At 46.8% G+C, this 24,683-nt stretch overlaps 1 protein-coding gene across 2 annotated transcripts; it reads right to left on the bottom strand.

Moving 5' to 3' along the window:
* Positions 1-6,510: 6,510 nt before the first annotated feature.
* Positions 6,511-24,213, bottom strand: Nrros (negative regulator of reactive oxygen species). 2 transcript variants are annotated; one of them, XM_028753799.1, is made up of 3 exons: positions 23,999-24,213; positions 11,645-11,765; positions 6,511-8,728 (listed from the first exon to the last, which is right to left on the bottom strand). In XM_028753799.1, exons 2-3 carry the CDS (start codon positions 11,750-11,752, stop codon positions 6,758-6,760), a joined length of 2,079 nt encoding a protein of 692 aa, XP_028609632.1. In that variant the 5' UTR covers positions 11,753-11,765; positions 23,999-24,213; the 3' UTR covers positions 6,511-6,757. The 2 variants fall into 2 exon arrangements, with proteins under 2 accessions (XP_028609632.1, XP_028609631.1); XM_028753798.1 differs by having other exon boundaries at positions 23,948-24,086.
* Between the last annotated feature and the right edge of the window lie 470 nt (positions 24,214-24,683).

Below are 24,683 nucleotides of genomic sequence, written 5' to 3'. Positions count from 1 at the left end.
TCTCTCTCTCTCTCTCTCTCTCTCTCTCTCTCTCTCTCTCTCTCTCTCTCTTTTTGGTTTTTCAAGACAGGGTTTCTCTGTGTAGCCCTGGCTGTCCTGGAACTCAACTCACTCTGTAGACCAGGCTGGCCTCGAACTCAGAAATCCACCTGCCTCTGCCTCTGCCTCTGCCTCCCAAGTGCTGGGATTAAAGGCGTCCGCCACCACTGCCCAGCTCTTCCTAGATTTCTGATTACATTGACAGCTAAGCTAACTACAGCTTGATAGCTAGAAAACAGACCCTTAACTCCTTACCCCAAGGTAATCCACCACTGTATTACCTCCTTAGTCAATTTGTTAACTAATTAAGACTACCAGATCTCTTATCAAAAAAGACAGGTAGGTTAACTTTGCTCACAGGCTTCATGATAAAAGATACAGGAGTTGAGATATAAGCTTTCACAGATGTGACCTTCGGTTACTTCCTTATCTAAACTCAGTTTCCAGTGACTAAATGCTTCATACTTCCTCCCCTTGTTATACCAGTGTCCTAACAGTAACCAACAGAAGTCTTGTAAATTAGCTTAACTCTCTTAAAACACTCTATTATATTATACAATCCAACTTTTATAATCACAAGTTCAAAATTTAAGTTTTCTTTGATTGTTTTTTAACCATAGACTTAAGGTATTTCTCATGCTAAATCTATATGATATCTGACCTTGTGAATCTATATTCACAAGGTCAAGATCCTGAGTTTCCTTTAATTGTCTTTTAAATGGAAACTTAGAAATGTTTCTCATTATGCTAAATTTATATACATTCATTCTTCTAGACAGAGGGAAAAGGCCCTTCTTGCTCCTTCTGCTCCACAAAAGGTTTTTGTCTTCCCTAAGCTCATCTTAAAGACTCTTCGTGCTGTTAACAACTTTATCTCTTTTATTAACTTATAAGCTCCAGGAAACCCACCCAGATCCATCTCTCATGGACAAACAGACACCAACTGGATAAGTATACCTGCCTTTGAATAGCCTAAGTTTCTGCCTATCACCTATTCCATAGCATGAGATTCCTCCCTTGTTCCCTGGGATTGGGACTCCCCTCACCCCAACCATCAAGATCTAAGGGTTTCAAATGTACACCTAAGAAAAAGCTTTTCTCCAAACCTACTAAATTTTATTCTTCGTATCTAATAATGTGTGTGTGTGTATGTGTGTGTGTGCCTGTGTGCCTGTGTGCATGTGCTCACTTAAGTTAGGGCATTGAATCCTCTGGACCAAGGGAGTTGTAAGCTGCCTGGCAAAGATGCTGGAAACGACTCCAGTCCTACAGAGGAACAACATGTGCTCTTAACCACAGAGCCATTGTTAGGTCTTAAGAAGCACATATGTGTCCATAAATGACAATCTTGGCTTACAAGTCAAACTGGACTATAGAAGAATTTCTGGTGGTTAGATAAAAGCCAGCATTCCTTAGGAACTGTGAAACAGCTTTTCTGTCCACCAAAAGTAGTAATTTCCCTTGCCTCTGGCAAAAGGAACATATGGCTTTCCATAGACGTATCCCTGTGGTTTATATATCCAAGCCCGTGCTAGCTAGCTCCAGGCTCCCTATTCACAACTGGTTCTATATCTCAAAGCCCACACTAACATCCTGGCCCTCTCACCTTCTCCTGCTCTAGTTCACAGGTTTCCCTTCCTGCAGCTGTTCAACCTCCTTATGACCTGAATGAGTTTTCCACACCCTCCTGCCCTCACCAGCCCTGGCCATTAACAATCTGCTTCTTTTGCTCTTGACTCTGGACTCTTCCAGTTGCCTCTGGTTGCTCTCTCTTTCTTATCTACAATAAAACTCTGGCCTTTGGGTTGTTTCTTTACTGTGTCCCTCACATAAACCACCTCTCCAGCCACAGGTTGTATTCTTCAGTAGCACCTGTTTGGCTTCAGACCCCGGGGCAAGGACTACGGTGCATATTTTACATATTAAAACAGACCTGCCCTCCAGGTCTTCCCAGCATCCCTCTGTTCCTACCTAGCATACCCTGCCCCCAAACCCTGAACTTTCCAGCCCGCTGCCCATCCCCCAGAGGTTCTTCTCTACATAATCCAGACATTTTGCGCTCTCTCTCTCTCTCTCTCTCTCTCTCTCTCTCTCTCTCTCTCTTTCATTCTCCTTCTCTTTCTTCTCCTCCTTCTCTTCTTTCTCCTCTTACTCTTCCTCTTCCCCCTCCCCCTCCTCCTCCCCCTCCTCCTTCTCCTCTTCTTCCTCTCTGTAACCTTTTCTAAGAGTATACAATAACATTCACTCAGAACACTGGAGACAGGAAAACCTCAGAACCTGTTACCAGAGTTCTCTGGTGGGACCCAAACAGCTGTTTGCCTGAGATCTCCTACATAACCAGACTGTGGGTGGGAAGTTGCCACATGCCAAAATGTTCAGATGCAAGAACATTCAGAATACAGGAGAAAATGGAAGGCTTATTTGTTGGCACAATTCACAGTCATTCAGATTTTGACAATCAGTCACAATACCAAAGCTGGAGGTCTTCCTAGAAGTACAGAGTAAGTTATTAGAGATCCACTGGGTCTAACAGACCCTGGGTTGCAAGGAATTGCATGGCCCTGAGTTTGATTCCATCTGGTCATCTATCCATTCACAGCCCACTTCTTGTTTACCTAGTGTGCCAGATAGTTCCCTCTGCAACTCCAGCTCTGAAGTCTACCCCACCTGGGAGGCTGACTTGGCTAAATAGGAGCCTCGGCAGCTCAGAGGAGAGACTTGGGAGGGCAGGGATTTCCAGACTTCTCCCTGTGGATGTACCTTGGGCTGGTTGTACACTTCCCTCAGGGTGCTCTGTTAAACTCACATCTCTGCCTGGCTTCCAGGCCCCACTGGCTCTCCTGGTACCTACCCCATGGGCTTAGGGATTGTAAGGGTAAAAATTAAAACAGCTCAGCAGAGACCACAAACAACTTGGCAAAGACCACAGGACAGCTTGCTGAGCTTACTGAGAGTAGCCATAATAAAAATATCAAGCCCCTCTAGGGACGAGGTGACCAGAAATGTAGAAACAACCAAAGACATATCTTGACCAGTCTAAACATGCCCAAGTGAGTAATGGGCCACCTGGTGTTTATCCTAGAAGGTCTGAGGCTTCATGGTCAAAAATAGTGGGCCATCCAACCTGTCAAAATGATTGCTTACGCAAAGTGCTGATGTTTGAAATATCCAATCATATGTAACCGCGCCAGAATTTCCCACTTTTCCCTTCCCCCTTGTCCCTCCCCCTATAAAAGTTCTAAACTTCCTGGGGTCTTCATCGAAATTCTCTCCCCTGCGTGGGATGAGTTTCGATCCAAGGGCCCTTGTTAGTAAACTGCCTTTTGCCATTGCATCAAGTAAGTCTCTCGTGTCTCCTTGGGTGCGCGCTAATTGGGACTTGAGTTGGGGTCCTCTCCCTGGGTCCTTACAGGATGAGTAGCAGTTCTGTGTCACCAGCCCCATGTACATGCCTTGTCCTTTCTGGGATGCCTTTCCCTAACTGCCACCTTGTAAACCCTCCCTGGGGAGTGCCTTTGGGCTTTGCTCTTGCTTGAATGTACTGTCTGGTTCCTATGCGTACCCCGAGTGGTAAAGTTTCTTACTTAGTAATACCAGCTTGGAAAACCCTACAACTTGCATCCAAAAGCCACAGAATGCTAAGAAGACAAGGCAGAGCCAGGAAGGCCAACCCTGAAGGTGGCTTCCCTCTGGCTCATATGGGTGGACTTGAGGAAGGAGGTGGCTATGAATAGTTGGCATATCTCATCATATTACAAATTGACTTAAATGTTACCCAAGTTTACCATGGGAAATATTTCTGGCCAAAAGAGTGTGGGTGTTGTGATGGCTAGGGGGAGTGGACAGTGGGGCTAAGGAAAAAGGTGTTGATAGGTTATTTGTCCTCCGCTGTGGTAAAATGAGCCAATTAAAGCCAGGCTTATTAGGAAACTGCTCTCAGACAAGTTCACTGGCCCCACAGACAGAGACCAGGAGAGTTACCATGGGGATGGAGAAAGGGGGAAGAGAGAAAAAGTGTACTGCTTCTGTGGAAGGCTGGAGTTTGGTTCCCAGAAGCCATGTCAGGTGGCTCACAACCACCTGCAACACTAGTTCCAGGGGATCTAAGACTTCTATCCTCCACTGGCTCTTTTCTCTCTCTCTCTCTCTTTCTCTCTCTCTCTCTCTCTCTCTCTCTCTCTCTCTCTCTCTCTCATACACACACACACACACACACGATTTAATTTACTATTCTCTTTTGAAAATCTCCTGCACTAACCAAACTTCATGAAAGAAGCCTTCAGACAATGATAGAACAAACTTAGCAGGACAGTCACAATCTTCTGTAGTAACAGACAGCAATAGGGATTCCAAATTCTGAAACTGTGGTCCTGCCAGGCTGGTTCCTAAGAATAGTGGTTACATGGTACAACTTAAGGAGCCTCAAAGGGCCTCACAGACCCCAAATGTCTCCCCAAAGGACAGAAATTCCCTTCAGTGTTTCCATTATTTGAATCAATCCCTTATGCTAAGAACCCACTTCTAGAAGCCTTCTGCTAAAATGTACATGCTTCCCTAAAAATGTGTGGTGCTTCTTGGCTCCTCTTCTGGTCTTTACAGGATCTTTCTTCTTTCCTATGTTTGGAGAGTCTGCCTGATATGGGCATCCGCAAGAAGCCCAGACCATTGTTGGCAAAACATCCCACCTAGAGGCATCACGTGTTCAGTGCACATCCTGTCGGCAGCCAGTCATGGGACCTACGGTCAGTTAACCATGCACTTGCACTGTGTATCAGCTGGTGGCACAGGAGAGTTTATGGAACATTTATTAGACAATAGCTGGTGGCTGTGACAATGACCCTGTGGCCCTGGCAGTAGTGTGAACTATAGATCCAGAATTAAAGCACGGCTTCGATCAACATTCTCAAAATCATTGCTTTTACCATGGTGGCACCAATGGTAACACACTCTCCTCTGCTCCCACTCACCTTCTGACACCAATTCTCAGTCCCCCAGAGCGTTCAGAACTTCCCAGCGTCCTGTTGCTTAAATTCTCATGATGCTCTAATCAGGCAAGAGCAGCCATTCGTTGAGCTCCTCAAAGCACCAACTGACTAAAGCCTGGCATACTAACAACTCAAGACCATAACTAACATAACTAACATAACATAACATAACTAACATAACTAACAACTCAAGACCATAACTAACAACTCAAGACCAACCACAGCTTGAGTTCCTTTGTCTAAGAAGTTAGTTATCGCCGGGCGGTGGTGGCTCACGCCTTTAATCCCAGCACTTGGGAGGCAGAGGCAGGCGGATTTCTGAGTTCGAGAGTTCGAGGCTAGCCTGGTCTACAGAGTGAGTTCCAGGACAGCCAGGGCTACACAGAGAAACCCTGTCTCGAAAAACCAAAAAAAAAAAAGGAAGAAGTTAGTTATCACTCAGGAAAATAGCAGAGCCCCAGGGAATGGGTCATATGAGGGGGTTGGGGAGAGATAAGGAGAGCCTGGCTTTGTGAGCAGTGGCTGAGACAGCAGCCTAGCAGGGCTCGACAGGGGCTTCAAAGGCAGTGTGAGGGGCATGAAGCCCTAGGCAAGGGTGGTTCATGCAGGACGATAGCAAAGGTGGGTGACTAGAAGGGCAAAGTCTAACGCCATCTAAGGGCTGCCACAAAGCCGTGAAATGCAGTGCCTTTCGGAAACAGCTGTCAAGAGCATTCAAGGGACACTTCTGCTTTGCCAAGTTAAGACCATCGGTTTATCTTTGATTTTGATAGAAATCACTCTGAAGGGTTCCTCCGCTCTTTTTATTTCATATAATTCTCTCGTGATGAAAAGAGTGGAGATGAGAAGCAGCGACCATGTAAACTCGGAATTGCCCAAAAGGGTGGCAACTGTGTCTTTACATTTTCCCCCAGAGAGGAACACAGGAATGTTCTGCTTTTCTTGGAAGAATGGAAGGACTTCATGAACCTGGCGAGTACAGATGCTGAACATTGCTAACGTGGGTGATGTGCAGTGGGGAGGTCCACAGGGAGGAGGCTTGCGTTTCCTTCCTTCCTGAATATTCCTGTTTTCCCTCAGAGCAAGCACAGCCCTTGGGTCACGGACAGGTCAAAGTTAGGCTGAGTTACTCTTCTCTTAGCTTGTCCATGGAAGCATTATGTCTGTCTGTTAGAGACTCCAGATGTGAACCCAGAGCATCTGGAAAGGGTCCTACTGTAGCCCTTTCTCAGTGCTGTGGCAGTCGGCCATCACCACAGTGAGGAGTTCACATCTGATGCCAGACCCTTCAGCAGTACCTTGAGATTCTTGTCCTGGGTAAATCTCCATGATGCTGGCACTCACCCTCCTGGGACATGCAGTAGGAGATGTATTTGTTGTCCAATGGCATCAGACTGTCACCTTTCGCCTGTATGGATGTCACTAAAGAAAGATCATTTAAAAAATAACCCAAGAGAAATCACTGAAAAACATTACACAAGATGCATTTGATTTTTAAAATATTTATGAGACGCACCCTTTATTCTCACAGAATGTCATTTAATAAATATTTCACCAGGACAATGAGGATAAATCACAAGGATTGGAGGAGAAGTTAATGGGACTGAGGAGGGAACTCTTTCAAATTTTAGTTTAACCTTCAACACATCGCACACGACCCCTGGAAACGTGAAGATCCAGTGGAGCAAAGCATCCCAGAGACACAAACCAAGTCTCTAGCCTTGGCACACGGGTCAGTATATGGAGGACCAGTGACAGCGGCTCTTGATGACCTGAAGCAAAGGCTTCTTAAAAGTGAGGAAGATGACAGTGCAGGCCACCAGCAGGGTGAGGCAGCTGGGCAGAATGAGCACGAGGTAGAACAGACCAGTGTCCACCTGCCCCCACTTACAGTCCTGAGGCATGCCTTCCGGCAGCTCCACCACACGAATGATCTTGGAAGAGAGGTTGCAAGTGACCATGGACAAGTCGGCAACGGTCCTGAAGTGCTGCAGAGCCCCCCATCCCTCCACCCCACAGCAGTCATAAGGGTTCTGGCTGAGGTAGATGGTCTGCAGACTCCTCAGGGGCTGCTCAGACACAACCCTCTGAGGAAGGGCCGTGAGAGAGTTTCTGCGGAGGTCGAGAGTCCGCAGGGCCAAACTGCCCTTGAACCTTGGGAAGCTGGTCAGGGAATTTCCTGACAGATCCAACTCCCTCAGATTCCCAAACGCAGAGAAGTCCATCTCTGCAGAGCCAGAACCAAGGCCCACGTTCCTGAGAGACAGGACCTGTAACGTAGGGGCAACAGCCGAGAGAGGGCCGATGCTGCCATTCAGAATCCCCCAGTTGCTAGACAGGTCTAAATGAGTGAGGGAGGTGCCCTGGAATGGGCAGTCTTGTAATGCCTTCAGCCCACAGCCATCCAGAGAAAGGCTCCGCAAAGAGGCCATATTTCTGAAATCCACACAACTGGAGGACCCCTCCCAGTCTAAGGGCACCATCTGGGGACAGAGTGAGATCTGATTGTGACTCATGTCGATTGTAGTGATACTGCTGGCGTTGTCAAAAAGGCCAGTGGGGACTCCCAGGAGCTGGTTGGAGCTCAGGTTGAACACTCGGAGGTTCTTGAGAGAGCCCCTGAGCCCCGGAGCCAGGTGCAGCTCTGCTAGCTGATTGTGGCTCAGATCCAGCTCGGTGAGGGCTCCCGGTGGCTCGTGCTCCCGGATGTGGAGCATCTTCAGGCAATTTTGGTTGAGGTTCAGGTGGGAAAGGGAAGGTGTTTTCTTCAGGAAACCATCCGGCAGGTGCCGGAACTGGTTTTGGCTCATGTCCAGGAAGCGAAGCGCTGACAGGTCGCTGGAAGAAAACTCCTCCCAGAGGTTGACAGTTGTGATATTAGTCACATTGCCATCCACAAGAAGGAACTGGGCCACCATCTCCTGTGGGGAGGAGGCGTTGTAAAGCTCCCTGTAGAAGCCCATGTTATTGTCCTGTAGCAGGAGGGTGTGCAGCTTGCCACACTGAGGCAGGAGTGGGAAAAAGAGCAGCTGGTTGTGAGACAGGTCCAGCATCTCCAGTTCGAAGGCCACCTCTTCCCTGGCTGCCAGGAACCACTCCAGGATGTTATAACTAACATTGAGGAACTGTAACTGAGTGAGGCTGAAGTCTACGATGCAGGGGAGGTTGTTGTAGGCAAGGTTGAGACGCCGCAGCTCAGTCAAGCCATCAAACGCACCGCCCTCAATCTCAAAGATGTAGTTTCTCTGCAAATCCAGCTCCATGAGGTGCTCCAGGCCTTCAAAGACAGAGTCGTCGAGCCTCATGAGGGTATTCCTTGCCAAGGACACAACCTCCAGTGAGGAGAGGTTCTGAAGCATGAGAGCCGCCATGTCTTCAGTCAGGGAGTTTCCAGACAAGTCCAGTTTTCGAAGTCCCAGCAGGGTGTGGAGAGCTGCGGCTGACTCCTTGTAGTTCTCGGAGAGGCGGTTGTCTGCTAGAACCAGGTTGCGTAAGTGGCCTTGCTCTTGGAAGGCGTAGTGGCTGATACGGTTCAGGTGACAGCTGTGCAGGCTCAGGTTCTCCAGGCGTGGGTATGCCTGGAGGGAATGATTCCACAGGACCTTGAGAGGATTGGCATCCAGAACGAGCATCTGGGAATGGGATGGAAGTCTGCTGGGCACTGAAGCGAGGTTCAGACCCCGGCAGTCAGCGATTCCGTCGACCTAGGTCCAAAAAGACATGAGGTTTATGCACAGAAATGTTGTTTGCAAAAGCAATCAACTAGCCAGAAGGTGTTGGTTAGGTGTCCAGAAGAAAGAACATTAAGAAAAACAATGCTATGACTTTCTACAGGCTGGTCAGGGGAACAAGGCCAGCAAGTACCAAATGGCCCATCTCCAAGACAAAATGGAATAAAGAGAAAAATCCAAAAGGAAGATGCCCAGGTTTGGAGCTAGCACTCAATCTGAGCTTTTACTCTGCAGTATGTTAACTTGACCCTGAGCAAGAAACCAACTAACCTCTTACAGTTTCAAATTATTTATCTGGTTTTTTTTCCCCAAATAAAACGTCCCTCTTGCAGATTCAGATTCTTTATCTGGTTGTTAAAATAAAACCTAATAACTAAAAAGATGGTACAATACTGAAATATTAAAAAAAAAAAGACAAAAGAAACTGGACATGGTGGCACAAGCCTTTAATCCCAGGACCTCATGGAGATAGAGGCAGGGGGATCTCTGGGAGTCTGAGGCAATCTGAACTACATAGATAGTTCTGGGCCAGCCAGGACTATATAGGGAGACCCTGTCTCAAAACAAAACAAAACAAAACAAAAAACAAAACAGAAAGAAAAGAAAGAACGACCCTCAGATAATCTCAGCCTCCCTCTCAGAGAAAAGTCACTAACCATTATGCTTGCAATTTTCTCACACAATTTTTTTCAAGGATTGAGTATGATTACATATGAAAATCACATTTATTGTGGTTAATAAGTGTTAGCATGTCAGCTGTAATTACCAGCATGTGCTAATTAATTAAGCTGCTCATTGTTGAACACTTGAGTTTTTTTTTTTTTTTATTAATTTCAGCATAGACATTAAAATGATTTTTCAGGTTCCTTCCTACCTCAACTCCCCCTCACAAGGGCTACTGCATTAATATTGGGATTGGATTAATGTGTGGAGAACTGGCGTTTTAATAAATTGAATCTCCACGCTGAGAGACAGATGTATCTCTTATTTTCCTGAGGCCTCTCTGGAGGTCATGGTGTTTAGAGGCTTGCCTCAGCCTGCAATGGAGCCTGTTCCTCCACAGTTGCTGAAGTCAAAGGGGGATCAGACCTTTGTAATTCCCATGGATCCACCAAAGTGTTGCAAAGAACAGTGTGGCCACCGAGCACACAGACAACTTTACCACACCCATTTTATGCAAAGGTCGAAGGTCGAATGGCTCATGTAATGAAGAACAATGGAGACTAATGCCTGAACTTCCAGACTTCTCAAATCATAAGAGTCTGAGGAAACCCATTGTTTGACTTCTTTGATGGTCAAGTCTCTACCACTTCCCCCCAGACAGAGTCCTGACTGAACCCTGAGATGTGGCTGAATAACTCACACTTCACCTCCTTCTCTTCCTATGCCTAGTGATCCCCAAATAGCTACTGTGAAGTTAAGCCAGTTGTTGCCTCTGTAAGGGAATGGTGGCAGTCAAACAAGGCTAGGCTGACAGTGATAATAACATGTTAATGATCTTGGTATAGCACATGGTACTCACTACATATCAGGCATCATTGTGATTGCTTGTTATAAATACATTCAATCACTACAACAACCCAGTGTCACGATACCATTTGTAGAAATTATTATTGTCATCATCATCATCATTGATAGAGACGCATGTAGCCCAGACTGGCCTCAAACTTGAAATGGAACTGAGACTGCCCTTAAACTCTTGACCCTCCTGTCAAGTGTCTCGGCTTCCTGAGTACTGGGTTGCCAGGCATGTGTCACCAAGACCGACAGGTATTATTAGTACTTCTATTTAAAGATGAGGAAAGTGGCATAGAGTGACTTTGTATCCCAGCTAAGCAGTAGTGGGGCTAGGATTTAAATCCAGGCAGAATGGTTGGTGACCCTAACATCATACTGGAGCATAGTGGCTACTGGTTACCACAAGCAGGTTAGAACCACGATAGCCACCATCTTTAAGATTAATCAACTTTAAGAACAGTTTCTTTACCTAGCATCAAATATGCTGAAAGAGACCTTGAATATAAGTATTAACTCTGGGGTCCAATTTGCTTTTCCAGTTATTGAGCTTGAGGAATGTCTTAATAGGCATGTGTTTCTCAAGCAAACATTTGCTATCTTTCATTTATAGGCAAATTTCTTTTTCTTTTCTTTTTTCTTTTTTTCTTTTCTTCTTTTCTTTTTTTTTTTCAAGACAGGGTTTCTCTGTATAGCCCTGGCTGTCCTGGAACTCACTCTGTAGACCAGGCTAGCCTTGAACTCTCAAACTCAGAAATCTGCCTGCCTCTGCCTCCCAAGTGCTGGGATTAAAGGCGTGCGCCACCACTGCCTGGCTATAGGCAAATTTCTAGAATCAAGCTCAGTGATGAACTAAATCTATCTCTGTGTGCAGACAAGAAGCCTTCAGAAGGCTCAGGACGCCCCACTGCTGGGTAGTTATGAGCATTTGCTCTGCAGTACCATTTGGGTACATGTTATCTGCAGGGCTGCTGCAGCCCTCTTTGTTGGCTCACATGTGACCTTAAAGGCAGGACTTCTCTGGTGCTGGTGTGTGTTTCCCTTAGTGGCTCTGGAAGCATTAATGGAGCTCAGTCATCCAGACGCTTAGCCAGGTGTTCTTGCTCTTAGTAGTTGACCTAAGCCTGTTTCTGGGGCCTCATGTCTTCAGTACATAGGAAACAGTGAGGCAGGGACTTCCGGTCCTTCCCAAGAGCCATCCTGAAAAAATCACCTGCTAATGAGCAGTAAGGACACCGTGCACTGGGCAGGCACACACTGGGTCTGACTCGTTCACTCCATGTCCCCTTCAATGACAAGTCATCCACTTTCCAAGCAGACCAGGCTCATCAGGACAGAGGCAAAGGAGAGAGCAGAACCCAAGAAGAAACTCACCACCTTGCAGCCTCCTTGGGAAGCTGCAGTGGCTGTCCCACGTCCGCTCCTCCATTCCACAATCGAGAAGTGAAAACCCAGGCAAAGCCAAAGGGGCAGGAACTCCATCTCAGGCGCAGCTCTGTAGGTGGAAGACCAGGAAGAACTAAATTAGACAGATTAGCCAAGAGGGCTGCTCAACACAGGGCAGAAGGAAGCAGCTAGCCCCCACATGTGTCTGGTCTCAGAGGCACACAACTACAAGGAGGTGGAAAACCACAGAGTATTTAAATTTCTCAGTTCAGCCAGCAGAGTCAACCTTTCGCTGACACCACTGGCAAGAACTCATTTTGTTTTGCCTATGCCATTTAATGGGCAGGTGGCTGACCTCTGAAACCCCAAAGGGGCAGCCCAGGGGATACAAAGGACTTGAGTGCCAGGGCTGAGGTCACAGAGTTTCCTGTGCTTTGCTGCTCTGCAGTCATCCTCTCTGAAACTCATCTCTACCTGAAGCATACAGGAACGCAAGATAGACGCCATGAATGAATGAGGGGATGAGGGAATGAATGCGTGAGTGAGTGAATGAGTAAGTGAAAGAATAGACAAAAGAAGGAGAAGCTAGGATAGAAATACTGAGTGAAGCTTCTGGACTCACAAACAGTAATTATCTTGCTGAAAGAAGGCTTTCAGGCCAGGAAGTGGAGGCGCACGCCTTTAATCCCAGCACTCAGGAGGCAGAGGCAGGCAGATGTCTGAGTTTGAGGCCAGCCTGGTCTACAGAGTGAGTTTCTGGACATCCAGGGCTACACAGAGAAAACCTGTCTTGAAAAAAGAAGGAGGAGGACGAGGGAGGGAGGGAGTTAGAGAAGGAAAAAAAGAAGGAAGAGGAGAAGGAGACAGAGAAGATGGATTTCAGAAACATGTCTATCACATTGGTTAACTCTTTTAAATATGGCTCTTCAAAAAAAAATAATGTTCATGTTTTCACTTAGATAAGAAAAAAATCATGAGAAAATGAAAAAAGCAGTCTTTGGATAGATTAGAAAAAATTTGGAAGTGCAGTTGTAGGTTTCTTGTCTGTGTGTGAACAGCAGTCCTGGGAAGGCTTGACATGATACATCTAACAGCAGAAGTCTCCAATGAAGAGGTAACAGCACCACCTTCACAAAGTCCAGGGCAATAAGGGTCCAGGGATGATCCTGATCTATCCAGGGTTTCAAATGGACCAAGTACCAAAGGCTAGGAGTGGCCCAGGTCTCCCTCTCTGAGCTCCATAGTGGGTAACTGGGGGAATTGTCCCCCCTGTAGATATAATTGCATGGTCAACCCTCCAAGTGTGAGATCTAACAGCCCAGGGGCTCTCCTGCCCTCCTTTACTGTCATTGGAAAGAAGCAAGCGCCTGCTCCAGGTCATCTGCCCCACCCTTGCCTGGATACTCCCAGGAAGGACCACAGGGCAGCTCTTCAGTCTCTTCCTGGGTCAGCCACACCCTGTTAGCAAGAACCTCCTCACCTTCCATGACACTTACAGACCTTCCACTGACACACACAGGCCACCTTTGGGTCCCTCCTTTTTGCTTTTCTTCTAGCATTGCTACCCATGCTGAAGGGTAATTTAACATCCTGAACAGATATGAACACTAACCAGAAAAAAACAGACTATCAGAAAAACTAAACAAACAACACAAATCAGCCGCAGCCATCACTGGAGGCTAGGTCAGCCCCCTACTCCACAGAAACAATCTGGGCTCAGTCCTCGCTAGCCTCTGGGAATCCCACCCAGGGCCCTCTTTTCATTTCTGCACGTGTGCAGGAATTATCATGCCATGGCCAGCACAGGGCACAGATGGCATATGCAGAGCCATCTGGACTCCTGTCCTCACAGTCCTCCCAGCACCCTCCCACACACACACAAGCGCCCCTGAAACTTTGGGATCCCCGCCCATCCTGGGAGAAGGTTGCCAAACTTAGTAAATGCCAAGGATGCTAAAGAACCACTCGCTCACGTTCTTATCTCACTGAACATCCTGCGGCTCACAGAGGAGAGATGGGGAAACGGGGATTGTCAGCACAGTAAATCTTCTTCTTCACTTCCTGTCATGTGTGGGCTGCTATGTGCTGCTGTGCCCCGAACACTGACAACCTAAATCTCAATATGTGCAGGCCAAGAGTACAGCTCTCCAGGGCTGCACAGCACTTCAGACTGGCATTCTATTTGTGAAATACCAAAATGTTTACAAATTTAAATGTATTCTTTCCTCCTAAACTCAGAGAACTAGCCTAGAATACATTCATTACATACATACATGCATGAATGCATACATGCATACATACAAGAATAAATCTTGCTATGCCCATAAGGACAACTTCTAGCATTAAGTAACAGAATGTCCTAGAAAGACGATAGAGTTTGGAACCTGACAGTCAGCAGTTTAAATTCTCCCTCCACTCTCCATCATAGGTGTGGAGTGTCCAGGACTTGGATAACCCTCTCTCAAAACAGGAGCAATGCTATCCACTCATAGACTTGTATGTGAGCCGCAGAGGATGGTATATGCGAAAGTGCTTCATTAGCCATGAAAGCTGCTGATAACCTAATTATTATTTATGAATTGCAAATAGCACCGAGCAGCTTGGGTGGTTGCTGTTCTTGTGTATCATCTCTGTGACAGTACAGAAAAAAGACAGCTAGAGGGATGACTGCATCACTATACCAATTAAATACGGGACATCTATCCAGGAAGGCTGGATTTAATGGTCTATATTAACAATCAAGACAAGGGGCTGGAGAGACGGCTCAGCAGTTAATCGTGCTCACTGCATTTGCAGAGGGCCCAAGTTGGTTACCAGTATCCGTGTCATGTGGCTCACAACCTCCTCCAGCTCCAGGAGAGCCAACACTTCTGGCCTCACAAGGTATGCGTGTCCACACATACATACATACCACACACACACGTATGCGTTTATACTTACACACATACATATAACTAAAAAAATATATATATTTTTTTTTGGTTTGGTTTTTCGAGACAGGGTTTCTCTGTGTTCCTGGCTGTCCTGGAACTCACTCTGTAGACCAGGCTGGCCTCGAACTCAGAAATCCACCTGCCTCTGCCTCCCAAGTGCTGGGATTAAAGGCGTGCACCACCACTGCCTGGCAAAAATATTTTTTAAAGAAGAGACTAGGATGATCCATGGACACCCTGCTGGCTGCTAAACGGCTGTCTGTCCTCAGAATGATGACTTCAGCTTGCTATGCTCTGCTCCCTGTGACAAGCTCTAAAGCCTCCGCTTGCTCCCCAAGCCCTGGCAGCAGGAGGCCCGTAGCATGTTTGAGTATTGGGAGCACTGCTGGGAAGATAGTAGGTAGGCAGGAGAGTGGAGAATCCAAAATGTCCCTCCCCTTCCCTCTCTCCTTGAGCCTTTCCTGGTGACCAGACTCTGGGACCAGCATCCTCCCTTCCTCCCTCCTATCTAGGGTACAGATTCCTGCATGGCCAAGAGGATACTGTTTGACTTCTTAGCCTCTTCCGTAGTTTTCTGACAATCCCCTGCATGATATTTCCCATTTGAAACAGTCTAGGTGACCTCCGCTTCCTTTCTGAGATCTAATGAAGCAGTATCTCATAAATGGGTAGAATCAGAGGTGATTGTTTCTGCTCTGAATTCCAGTCAACTTGGGTGGCTGAGGCAGAAGGATCACAACTTTGAGGCCAGTCTGATCAACTTTCTGAGGTTTTCAAAATGAAAGATTAAAAAGGGCAGGTGTTCCCGGTCTGGGGGGTAGCTCAGAAATATCGAGCAGCAGACAAGCATGTGTGCGAGGCATGAAATGTGGAGAAAAAGTAAAAGACTTTAAAAATAGCAACATTTCAGGCTGGGAACACTCTTCTAGACTACACATCTGCAGAAAGCTCCCAAGAGGCACTGCACTGAAGGGACCAGGAAAACAGTGCAGTTATCGTATCTCACTAGAATGACAGGATGGCATCCTCACCTCCCCACCCCTCCAACTGGTACTGCTGTACCAGCTGCTGGCAGGAAAGGGGCTGCAATCTCCTTGCTAAAGGAACCGTTAGCAAGTGTCATCCATACATTACCACATAATTAAGAGCTTTCTCCTCAAACAATCAGAGAAGCTTTTAAAAAGCCTTAAAGAATGGGGGCTTTGTGGCAAAGGCAGGCAGCTGTCAGAGGTATTTTGTATTAGAGATAAGAAGTTATGGATTGGGGGACAGGGATCATCAGAAACAGGTTGCAGCATCACATGTGAAGGTGACACTCTGAACACACAGAAGACGTGACTATGTAGCAGAGAGAGGTCTCTGAGAGAAAGTAAGTCTACCTTTGTGTAAAAGCAAAGGGCAGCTGCTATCTAGGCTCTTGGAAGCAAGGGGAGAGCAAGTTGATCACAGACCACAGCACACAGAGCTTTAGCATCTCCACTGCGACTACTTCAAACAGCCGCAGGAAGCACGGAAAGCTCGGACAGGCAGGTTTGCACCCTTGGATTCTTAGCACAAGATTAGTGGGACTCCAGCCTTCAGCAAAATGCAGATCTAGAAATTCCCATGGTGAGTGGTTCTGGTGCTCTGAACTTTGGAAGTGGTGTAGCCCCCTGTCCTTGAAGCCCCCAAGTGCGAGGGCATGCCCTGAGCCCAGTCATGATGAAACCCAGATGGATCCTGGCTGCACTGCCCTACAAAACAACTGACTTTGAGTCTTCAAGGGTCAAAGTCTTGTCCAGTATAGTGATATGCATCTATTATCCCACAAGGCTGAGACAGGAGGACTGCCATGAGTTCTAGGCGCTCTGGGTATAGACTAAACATCCCCCTTAAAAAAGAAACAAAAATAGTATCGTTGACTATCAATTACACACAAATACATATACACATCTACACACACACATATAAAATCCTACATTCAATGGCTTGGTCAGATTAAAAGTAAAATACTCCCTAAATTAGTCAACCAATTACTCAATTTAACATTGCGCTGTTTTGTTTTTTTGTTTTGGTTTTTCGAGACAGGGTTTCTCTGAGTAGCCCTGGCTGTCCTGGAACTCACTCTGTAGACCACGCTGGCCTCGAACTCTCAAACTCAGAAATCTGCCTGCCTTTGCCTCTGCCTCCCAAGTCCTGGGTTTAAAGGTGTGCGCCACCACCGCCCGGCTTAACATTGCACTTTTAAAAACTCATTTTACTTTCATTTAAATTTTCTATAGCGGGGCTGGAGAGATGGCTCAGTGGTTAAGAGCACTGACTGCACTTCCAGAGGTCCTGAGTTCAAATCCCAGCAACCACATGGTGGCTCACAACCATCTGTAATGAGATCTGATGCCCTCTTCTGGTATGTCTGAAGACAGCTACAGTGTATTCATATATAATAAATAAATAAATCTTTAAAAAAATTTTTCTATAGCTTGAAATTTTTCAAAATCAAAAAAAAATAAAATATGAGATTAAAAACTTCTAAAAGACAACTTTCACAGTGCATTCTTCATAATACAATAATTCCAATTCTAATTAGAATAATTCTGATTCTTAATTCTAATAAGTTTCTTCTCCAATAAAGTAAGACCATCAGTGGGTGCAGGTGTTACTAGATTAAGTTTTTTGTTTTTTGTTTTTAAAAAACAAACTTATTTATCTTTATTTGTATGAGTACACACACTGTAGCCAGAAGAGGGGATTGGATCCCATTACAGATAGTTGTGAGCCACCATGTGGTTGCTGGGAATTGAACTCAGGACCTCTGCAAGAGCAGTTGGTGCTCTTAATCGCTGAGCCATCTCTCCAGCCCATATTTAAGTTTTAAAAAAATGTTTAGAAAGTAGCATCATGACAGTCCCTCACACACTGTTAAAAGAATTGTGCTCAAACATATCTAGAGCAGGACAGCTTCTTCAAAAGCAGATGATTGTCCTACTGGGCCCTGCGATGTTGGTCTCAGGGACACAGGCTAGACAAGAAGGTAAGGATGGAAACATTTGAAATCACTGGAATACTGCCCCTTGAACATAGTACATTTCTTCTGCATGAAGAAAGGAAGGTTGTTTGCACATGGCCCCTCCGGCAAATAAATTTTTATTCGAAGTTTGGAGTTGGCCAGCCCTTTTGAGAAAAAGTAGCATTTCTGTCCTGGCTAGGTTTCTAACTAAGAAACTTGACATTTCTGAGTAGACAACATAGCCAAAATCAACTCAGGAGGAGAGGGCTTATTTTAAGGTAGAAACCTGGAGAGAAGGACTGAAGCAGAGCCGGGCGGTGGTGGCTCACCCCTTTAATCCCAGCACTTGGGAGGCAGAGGCAGGTGGATTTCTGAGTTCGAGGCCAGCCTGGTCTACAGAGTGAGTTCCAGGACAGCCAGGACTATACAGAGAAACCCTGTCTCAAAAACAAACAAACAAACAAACAAAACAAAACAAAACAAAAAAAGGACTGAAGCAGAAACCACAGATGAGTGCTGCTTACTGGCCTGCTCCCTATGGCTTGCTTGACTTGTTTTTTCCCTCCCTTCCTTCCTTCCTTTTTAAAAAATTAAAAAAAAATTTTTTTTGTTTTGTTTTTAGAGACAGGGTTTCTCTGTGTTGCTTTGGCTGTCCTAGAGCTAGCTCTGTAGACCAGGCTGGTCTTGAACTCACAGAGATCCACCTGCCTCTGCCTCTTTAGTGCTGGGATTAAAGTTGTATGTCACCACTGCCTGGCTCAACTTGTTTTCTTATGGCACCCAGTACAATTACCCAGGTGTTTCCACAGTAGCCTGGGCTCTTCCACAATCATTAATCAAGGAAATGTCCCCCAAGCTTGCTTACAGGCAATCTGATGGAGGCATTTTCTCAGTTGAGGTTCTCTCTCCCACGTGACTCTAGCTTGAATTAGGTTGAGCAAAATCTGGCCAGCACAATTTCCCAAGGGCCCACTCAGGTCTGTTTTAGAGCTGGAAATCCTAACAAAAAGATGGATTGGAGCGGGCAGCCAGCCTGAGAAATTCTGTGAAATGAAACCAAAGCACTTGTCAAATACAGAGCTCAAGATGTCTCCTGAGCAAATGTGTCAGGTCTGGCCAGGCTCTACCCTAGCCTCTGCTCGAATGGAGGCTTAAGGGCTGCAGCAGTACTCCCCACCACCCCAGGCTGAACTCTTCCTATAGGGACTGCTTCAAGCACTTGCTACCTGCTCAAACGCCATTTCCCCTGGGCCACAGATGAGTAAATTGACTCCTCGTGTGGTCAGGGCTAGCCCATCCAAACCAAGAGTGGTCAGCTCACTTTGTCCCTTCCATGGCCACAGAATGCATCTAGCCACAGATCGTCAAGAATGCAAGTGTGTTCCCACTGATAGATAACAGCTGGCTCTTGTGTGTCTCACTGTGGCTGGCAGTGAGTGTCTCCCTTTGTATATGAGGAGATGCGTAATCTCGTCAGAGGCCCACCCTGCATTGCATTAGTTTCTCTATTCCTTTCTCAGGTTCGTTCCCACTGGTAACTTCTGCAAGAGTAAGGGTCAGCCACTATGCTTCTTCAAGAGGAAGCAGGACCACCACAAACACAGCCTTCAGCAGTCCCCCCTCCTCCCACTCAGGGGACAGACACCATGCCTTGGTGAACCAGGTATTGGTGAACCAATGGGAAGCAGAGGTCTTCAGTGCTAATGAGTCAGTGTGGAGGAAAGGTTAAGATAAAGGAGCCATCCCCTCTCCTTCCATTCCTGGCAATGCCCATGAATCTTGGGCTTCCCTGGAGGAGGTGACTACCCAGAGTCTGTAGGGCACCATACGCAGAGACCACAGAGATTACTTGAGGCTAATTTTAGCCTGAAGTCAGAATGAAAATACCAACTCTCCAACACGGTTTCTTGGAGAAGGCACAAAGGATCACTACCTGACAGGAACTCCTAACAGTCGCACAGTTTAGTGGAAGTGCTGGCGTCCCTGTGGACTCTGAGGCGCACAGAGGTGAAGCTGAGTGTCTGGAGAATGGGAGAGCTTCGATTCACACTCAAGCCTCTGAATTCTGCATCAACTCCACCCCAACACCCCAAACCCCAAGCCACCCCGGGATGCATGCGGTTCCCCAACTGAATCACACATTTCAGGAGCTGGTTCCTCTGCAGGAAAGACCCTTCCTGGGGTCTTCTTTTTACCAAATTCCTATTTATCCCCATGGAGCTTCCTCCTATTTATAGTCTAACGGTTCAGCTGAAGTACCTATAGTAACACACTGCAGGGTTTTTTATTTTAACTATTTTAATTTTATGATTATGAAAAGCAATTTGAATAGTTATTAATTACTAGCAACTTAACTTTCCTCCAACATTTTACACATAAAGAAAAAACTTTAGCATCGAGCCAAATTGAAAAAATCTGTCGCCGGGCAGTGGTGGCACACGCCTTTAATCCCAGCACTTGGGAGGCAGAGGCAGGCGGATTTCTGAGTTTGAGGCCAGCCTGGTCTACAGAGTGAGTTCCAGGACAGCCAGGGCTACACAGAGAAGCCCTGTCTCAAAAAAACCAAAAAAACAAAAACAAAAACAAAAAAAAGTCTGTTATCAGCGACCACCATCATGTTATCAGGTGGTGTAACCCACCACCTTCTGCTTATAACACTTTACTGTGCTTATTTACTTATTTCATCTTGTTTTTATTTATCTTTCAATTCATTGTATTATTTGTTTATATATTTATTCATTTTTGGTTTTTCAAGGGTTTCTCTGTGTAATAGCCCTAGCTGTCCAGGAACTCATTCTGTAGACCAGGCTAGCCTCAAACTCTTGAACTCAGAAATCCGCCTGCCTCTACCTCCCAAGTGCTGGGATTAAAAGTGTGCGCCACCACCGCCCGGCTCATTTATTATTATTAGTAGTAGTAGTATATTTAAAAACAGATGTCAAGGAGCACCTACATCAGGTGGCTCAGGCTCAGGCTCAGGCTCAGAACATCTCCAGCTCCAGAGGATTCAATGCTTCCTTCCAGTCTCTATAGACTCCTGCCTGCACATGCAGGCTCACACACAGACACATTAAAAAGCAGTACAAATAAATCTTAAACAAACAAACAAAAACCCGAGCACAAATAGATAGGGTCAGAGAGATGCCTCACTGGTTAAGAGGGCTGGCTGCTCTTGCAGAGGGCATAGGTTCAGTTCCCAGCACCCATATATATGGGGGCCTCATGACTGTATGTAAATACAGTTCCACGAGATTTGATCCTCTCTTCTGAGATTATGAATTCCTGCATGAATTTGGTGCGCACACATACACTCACACACATGCAAATACAGGTAAAGTTAAATATTTAGAAAACATACCAAATAGCTGGGCCTGGTAGAACATATCTGTAATCCCAAAATTCAGGAGGCTAAGACAGAAAGATGGTGAGTTTGAGGCCAACCTGTGCAATTTCATGACCTTCTCTCAAAACAAAACTTAAAAAGAGAAGGAGGCAGAACAGGGGAAAAGCTCTGACCTGGCTGATCAATGGAAGAGCCTGACCTGGTGTGCTCAAAGGGTTCAGTCATCAACAGCAAACAAATAAACAAACACCATGGCCACCAGTAAATCTCTTCCAAAATACTTCAGAATGTGTATAAAACAATGGAACTCTTTAAACATTTCTGTAAGTGGGGGCTGGAGAGATGGCTCAGCAGTTAAGAACACTGGCTGGTCTTCCAGAGGACTTGAGTTCATTCCCAACAACCACATGGCGGCTCACAACCAGTGTTAACTCTAGTCCCAGGGGATCCAGTGATATCTTCTGGCCTTTGGTCAATCACATTAGTTAAGTAAACACAAAGTTTTGAAAACTTGTCAGACCAACACTGAGGAGGCTGAGGCGTGAGGACAGTCCCATGTGGAAGTTTCAAGTGCCTTGGCAGGTGCCTACAAGGGCCATTAATTCCTAAAGCTGAAAGATGTGGTGGTCCCAGGCTAGGCAGGGAGGGAGAGAGCTGACATCTGAGGGTCGGTGCTCAGTCTTAGCACCCAAGGGAGACTGGGAAAGCCAGGAGAGACCAGGGCTACCAGAGATATCTAGGGCTCACTGAGCAGAGGCAGTGTGAAAGAAAAGTCAGAACCTCAAATGCTGTCTCCTGAGGAGAAATCCCCTCCAGATTGTTATCTTAGAGGTAGGAGCAGGCAGGCAGCAGCACCAAAGGCGAGCCCACAGACAGTGCCTGAGGGTGGTAAATGTGGAGGCTGGGGTGAAGGAGGGGAGTCCCCGGGGACCTCACAGAACTTTGTGGCCACGCTGTGCACATCACTGGTCCCAGCCTTGTTCTTTGTACCCACCTCACTGGTGAGAACCAGGGCAAAGTTCCTACTTCCTCCTTCGTACCCTCTACTGAGGCTAAAGTCACACACTGAAGACACAAAATGTTGCGTCTCAGCTGGATTCTATTTGTCCTGGAAAGTCTGTCCAGCAACTTTATTTCTCCTGCTTCTGGTAACAATTGCTTGGTTGCCCTTTGGGGGGGACACACACACTCTCTCTCCCTCCCTCCCTTCCTTCCTCTGTTTTATCATATAACTGTATCACTGAGCCATTTTCAGACCTGCAGCTCTGCTGCAGTGTTGAGTATATTTTCTGTTCAACCAAACCATGTCTTTTTTAAAAAGACTTATGTATAGTTTATGTATGTGAGTACACTGTCACTGTCTTCAGAACAGGGTATGGAATCCCATTACAGATGGTTGTGAGCCACCATGTGGTTGCTGGGAATTGAACTCAGGGCCTCTGGAAGATCAGTCAGTGTTCTTAACTACTGAGCCATCTCTCCAGCCCCTAAACCATGCCTCCTTAAGAAATCCAGGTTTTGCCGGGCAGTGGTGGCACACGACTTTAATCCCAGCACTTGGGAGGCAGAGGCAGGAGGATTTCTGAGTTCGAGAGTTCAAGGCTAGCCTGGTCTACAGAGTGAGTTCCAGGACAGCCAGGGCTACTCAGAGAAACCCTGTCTCGAAAAACAAAACAAAAAAAAACAAAAAACAAAAAAAAAAGAAAATCCAGGTTTTGTTTCTTTGAGTTTTGTTTTTTCTTTTGGTCTGATCCCAACTCCTGACTACAGTCAGAGGGACTATGAAGAAGGCCTTCTATGTCCCTAGCTTATATTAGAAACCATACAGAAGCTAGTTCTTTGAGAATCTATCCAGGAACAGTTCTATCACTAAGGAGAAAGAGTTTTTCTCAAGTTTTTCATAAGTCACACCAGTGGTTTTAGCTTAGAAGCTAAGGAGTTCCAGGACAGCCAGATGGAGTGTGTGCCATTGTCCAGAGTTCTCTCAAGGGACCAGTCAAATAAAGGCACCTTCTCTGTGAGGCTGTTTGGTTTTGATTTTAACCTAAGCACTGATGGTTTTTTCAGGAACTCTGGGGCTCATATATAGAGCCTATGGGGGTGTCCCCAGGCCTCAAAGACCTGCAGCCGTTAAAACACTCTGTACCTCAGTCAGTAGCAGAAAGAGACACGGGAAAACCTTCCTTAGTCTGCTCCAATCCTAGTTACTGTGGGGCACGTGTTCATTACCGCAGAGCAATGTTGAGCTAGCAACTGCTGGGAGAGCAGTGTTTTTTCCTGCCCAGCTCCTGGGTGCGTGCATGTGTGCGTGCGTGTGAGTCTGTGGATGTGTTTCTGTGCCCGAAGAGGCCAAGAGGACTACAGCAGAGGACTAGACAGGAGTCAGGAGAACTTGGCTCTAATCACGCTCTGACACGGGTAGCTGTGGACCAAATAACATTCCAGTACAAGTTACACAGGACAAAGGCTTTTACACAGGAGAAGGGCTTTTGCTGTCTTCTGGCTGAACACACACAGCTGACCCTGGGAAGATCCTGATTAAGTACGTGCGACTGTAGATGCGTTTCCGTGCCTTTGCCTGTGTAATAGTGGGTTTTAATTTATGTTGAGGGTCATAGGAGTCGATGCGAACACCCGTATGCTGAGTGTTCACAGCGTCCTCCCATTACGTCCGGTCACTCAGACTAGGCAAGGAGCACTAACCATTGTGCAGATGAGAAAACCAGGAGGCTCAGAAAAGTTCCCTAACCTGTTCACATTCTCCCTGAAGAGCCAGGAATCAAACCATAGTTGGTTGTAAAGCCCTACACGCGTCTCGCACACCACACCTCCTCTCTTAGCTATAAGAGTTCCTGAGACTTCCACCTACACCAAAGGAGTAGCCCACAAATCCAACCCAGAGGCGGGGAGTCTGGATACCGCAAACCCAGCTTCACAAAAAGCCTGAGCATGAGTGCGGGGTGGAGTGGGGTGGGGTGGGGGACTGCCGCCTGACCTCCCACCACCCAACCCGGTCCCAGCTCGCCCACCTCTTGTAGCCCGGCGATACTCGGCGGTGAACCCACGCACGAAATACTCACTGCTCCCGCAGGCCCAGGCGGCTCCGCGGGGCGCATCGTCTCCAGGGCCCCGGCCTCCTGGACAGCAGTTGCCGCTGCCGCGCTGCCTACTCGCTCTGGGGCATCAGATTATTTTAGCACTTGCGGAAGGAACCGACGGAAACTGAAGTCACATGGAGAGCTTGCCTCTCAGCGACTCAGCACTCAGCAGGCATCTTAGAAGGAACTGCCACGGCAGGGGGGAGGGAGGGCGTGGAGGCGGGGGAAGGACCAGGACGCAGGTGGCACATGGCCCCTTGAGGACCAGCAGGGCTGTCACCATACAGGTGCAGCCTGCCAAGCTCTGTCGAGTTGTTAAGCATGCTCCTGTGGCTCCTGCTTTGGTGGGTGCACATGGGAGCTGGGCGTCCTGGCTTGTGGTCTGCTCTTCCAGGAACTCTTCTACACGCTTCTCTCCAAGGACCAGCTTGAGGCAGAATTTAGTGAAGGGCAACACAAGTGTGTTAATTGGAAAGGTGGACGAGTCTGCCGTTTAGAAGGGTCATCCATCCGGTAATCTGTTTTCATGTACTCAGCCAGTCTTTAATCAATCATATTTTATGGGCACCATGTTTCTTAAAAATTAAGTAACTAGCCGGGCGGTGGTGGCACACGCCTTTAATCCCAGCACTTGGGAGGCAGAGGCAGGCGGATTTCTGAGTTCGAG

This window comes from Grammomys surdaster, unplaced genomic scaffold (genome assembly GCF_004785775.1).
Source record: "Grammomys surdaster isolate TR1022 unplaced genomic scaffold, NIH_TR_1.0 125956, whole genome shotgun sequence".
Lineage (NCBI taxonomy): Eukaryota > Metazoa > Chordata > Mammalia > Rodentia > Muridae > Grammomys > Grammomys surdaster.
The sequence above is the reverse complement of the archived record's forward strand: the minus strand, read 5'-3'. Positions and strand labels throughout refer to the sequence as shown.

Coding starts and splice junctions, on each gene's coding strand:
- Nrros (XM_028753799.1), bottom strand. CDS start 11,752: ATGGAGTTCCTGCCCCTTTGGCTTTGCCTGGGTTTTCACTTCTCGATT. Junction 8,729..11,644: donor CCCAAGGAGGCTGCAAGGTG/GTGAGTTTCTTC, acceptor TTTTGGACCTAG/GTCGACGGAATCGCTGACTG.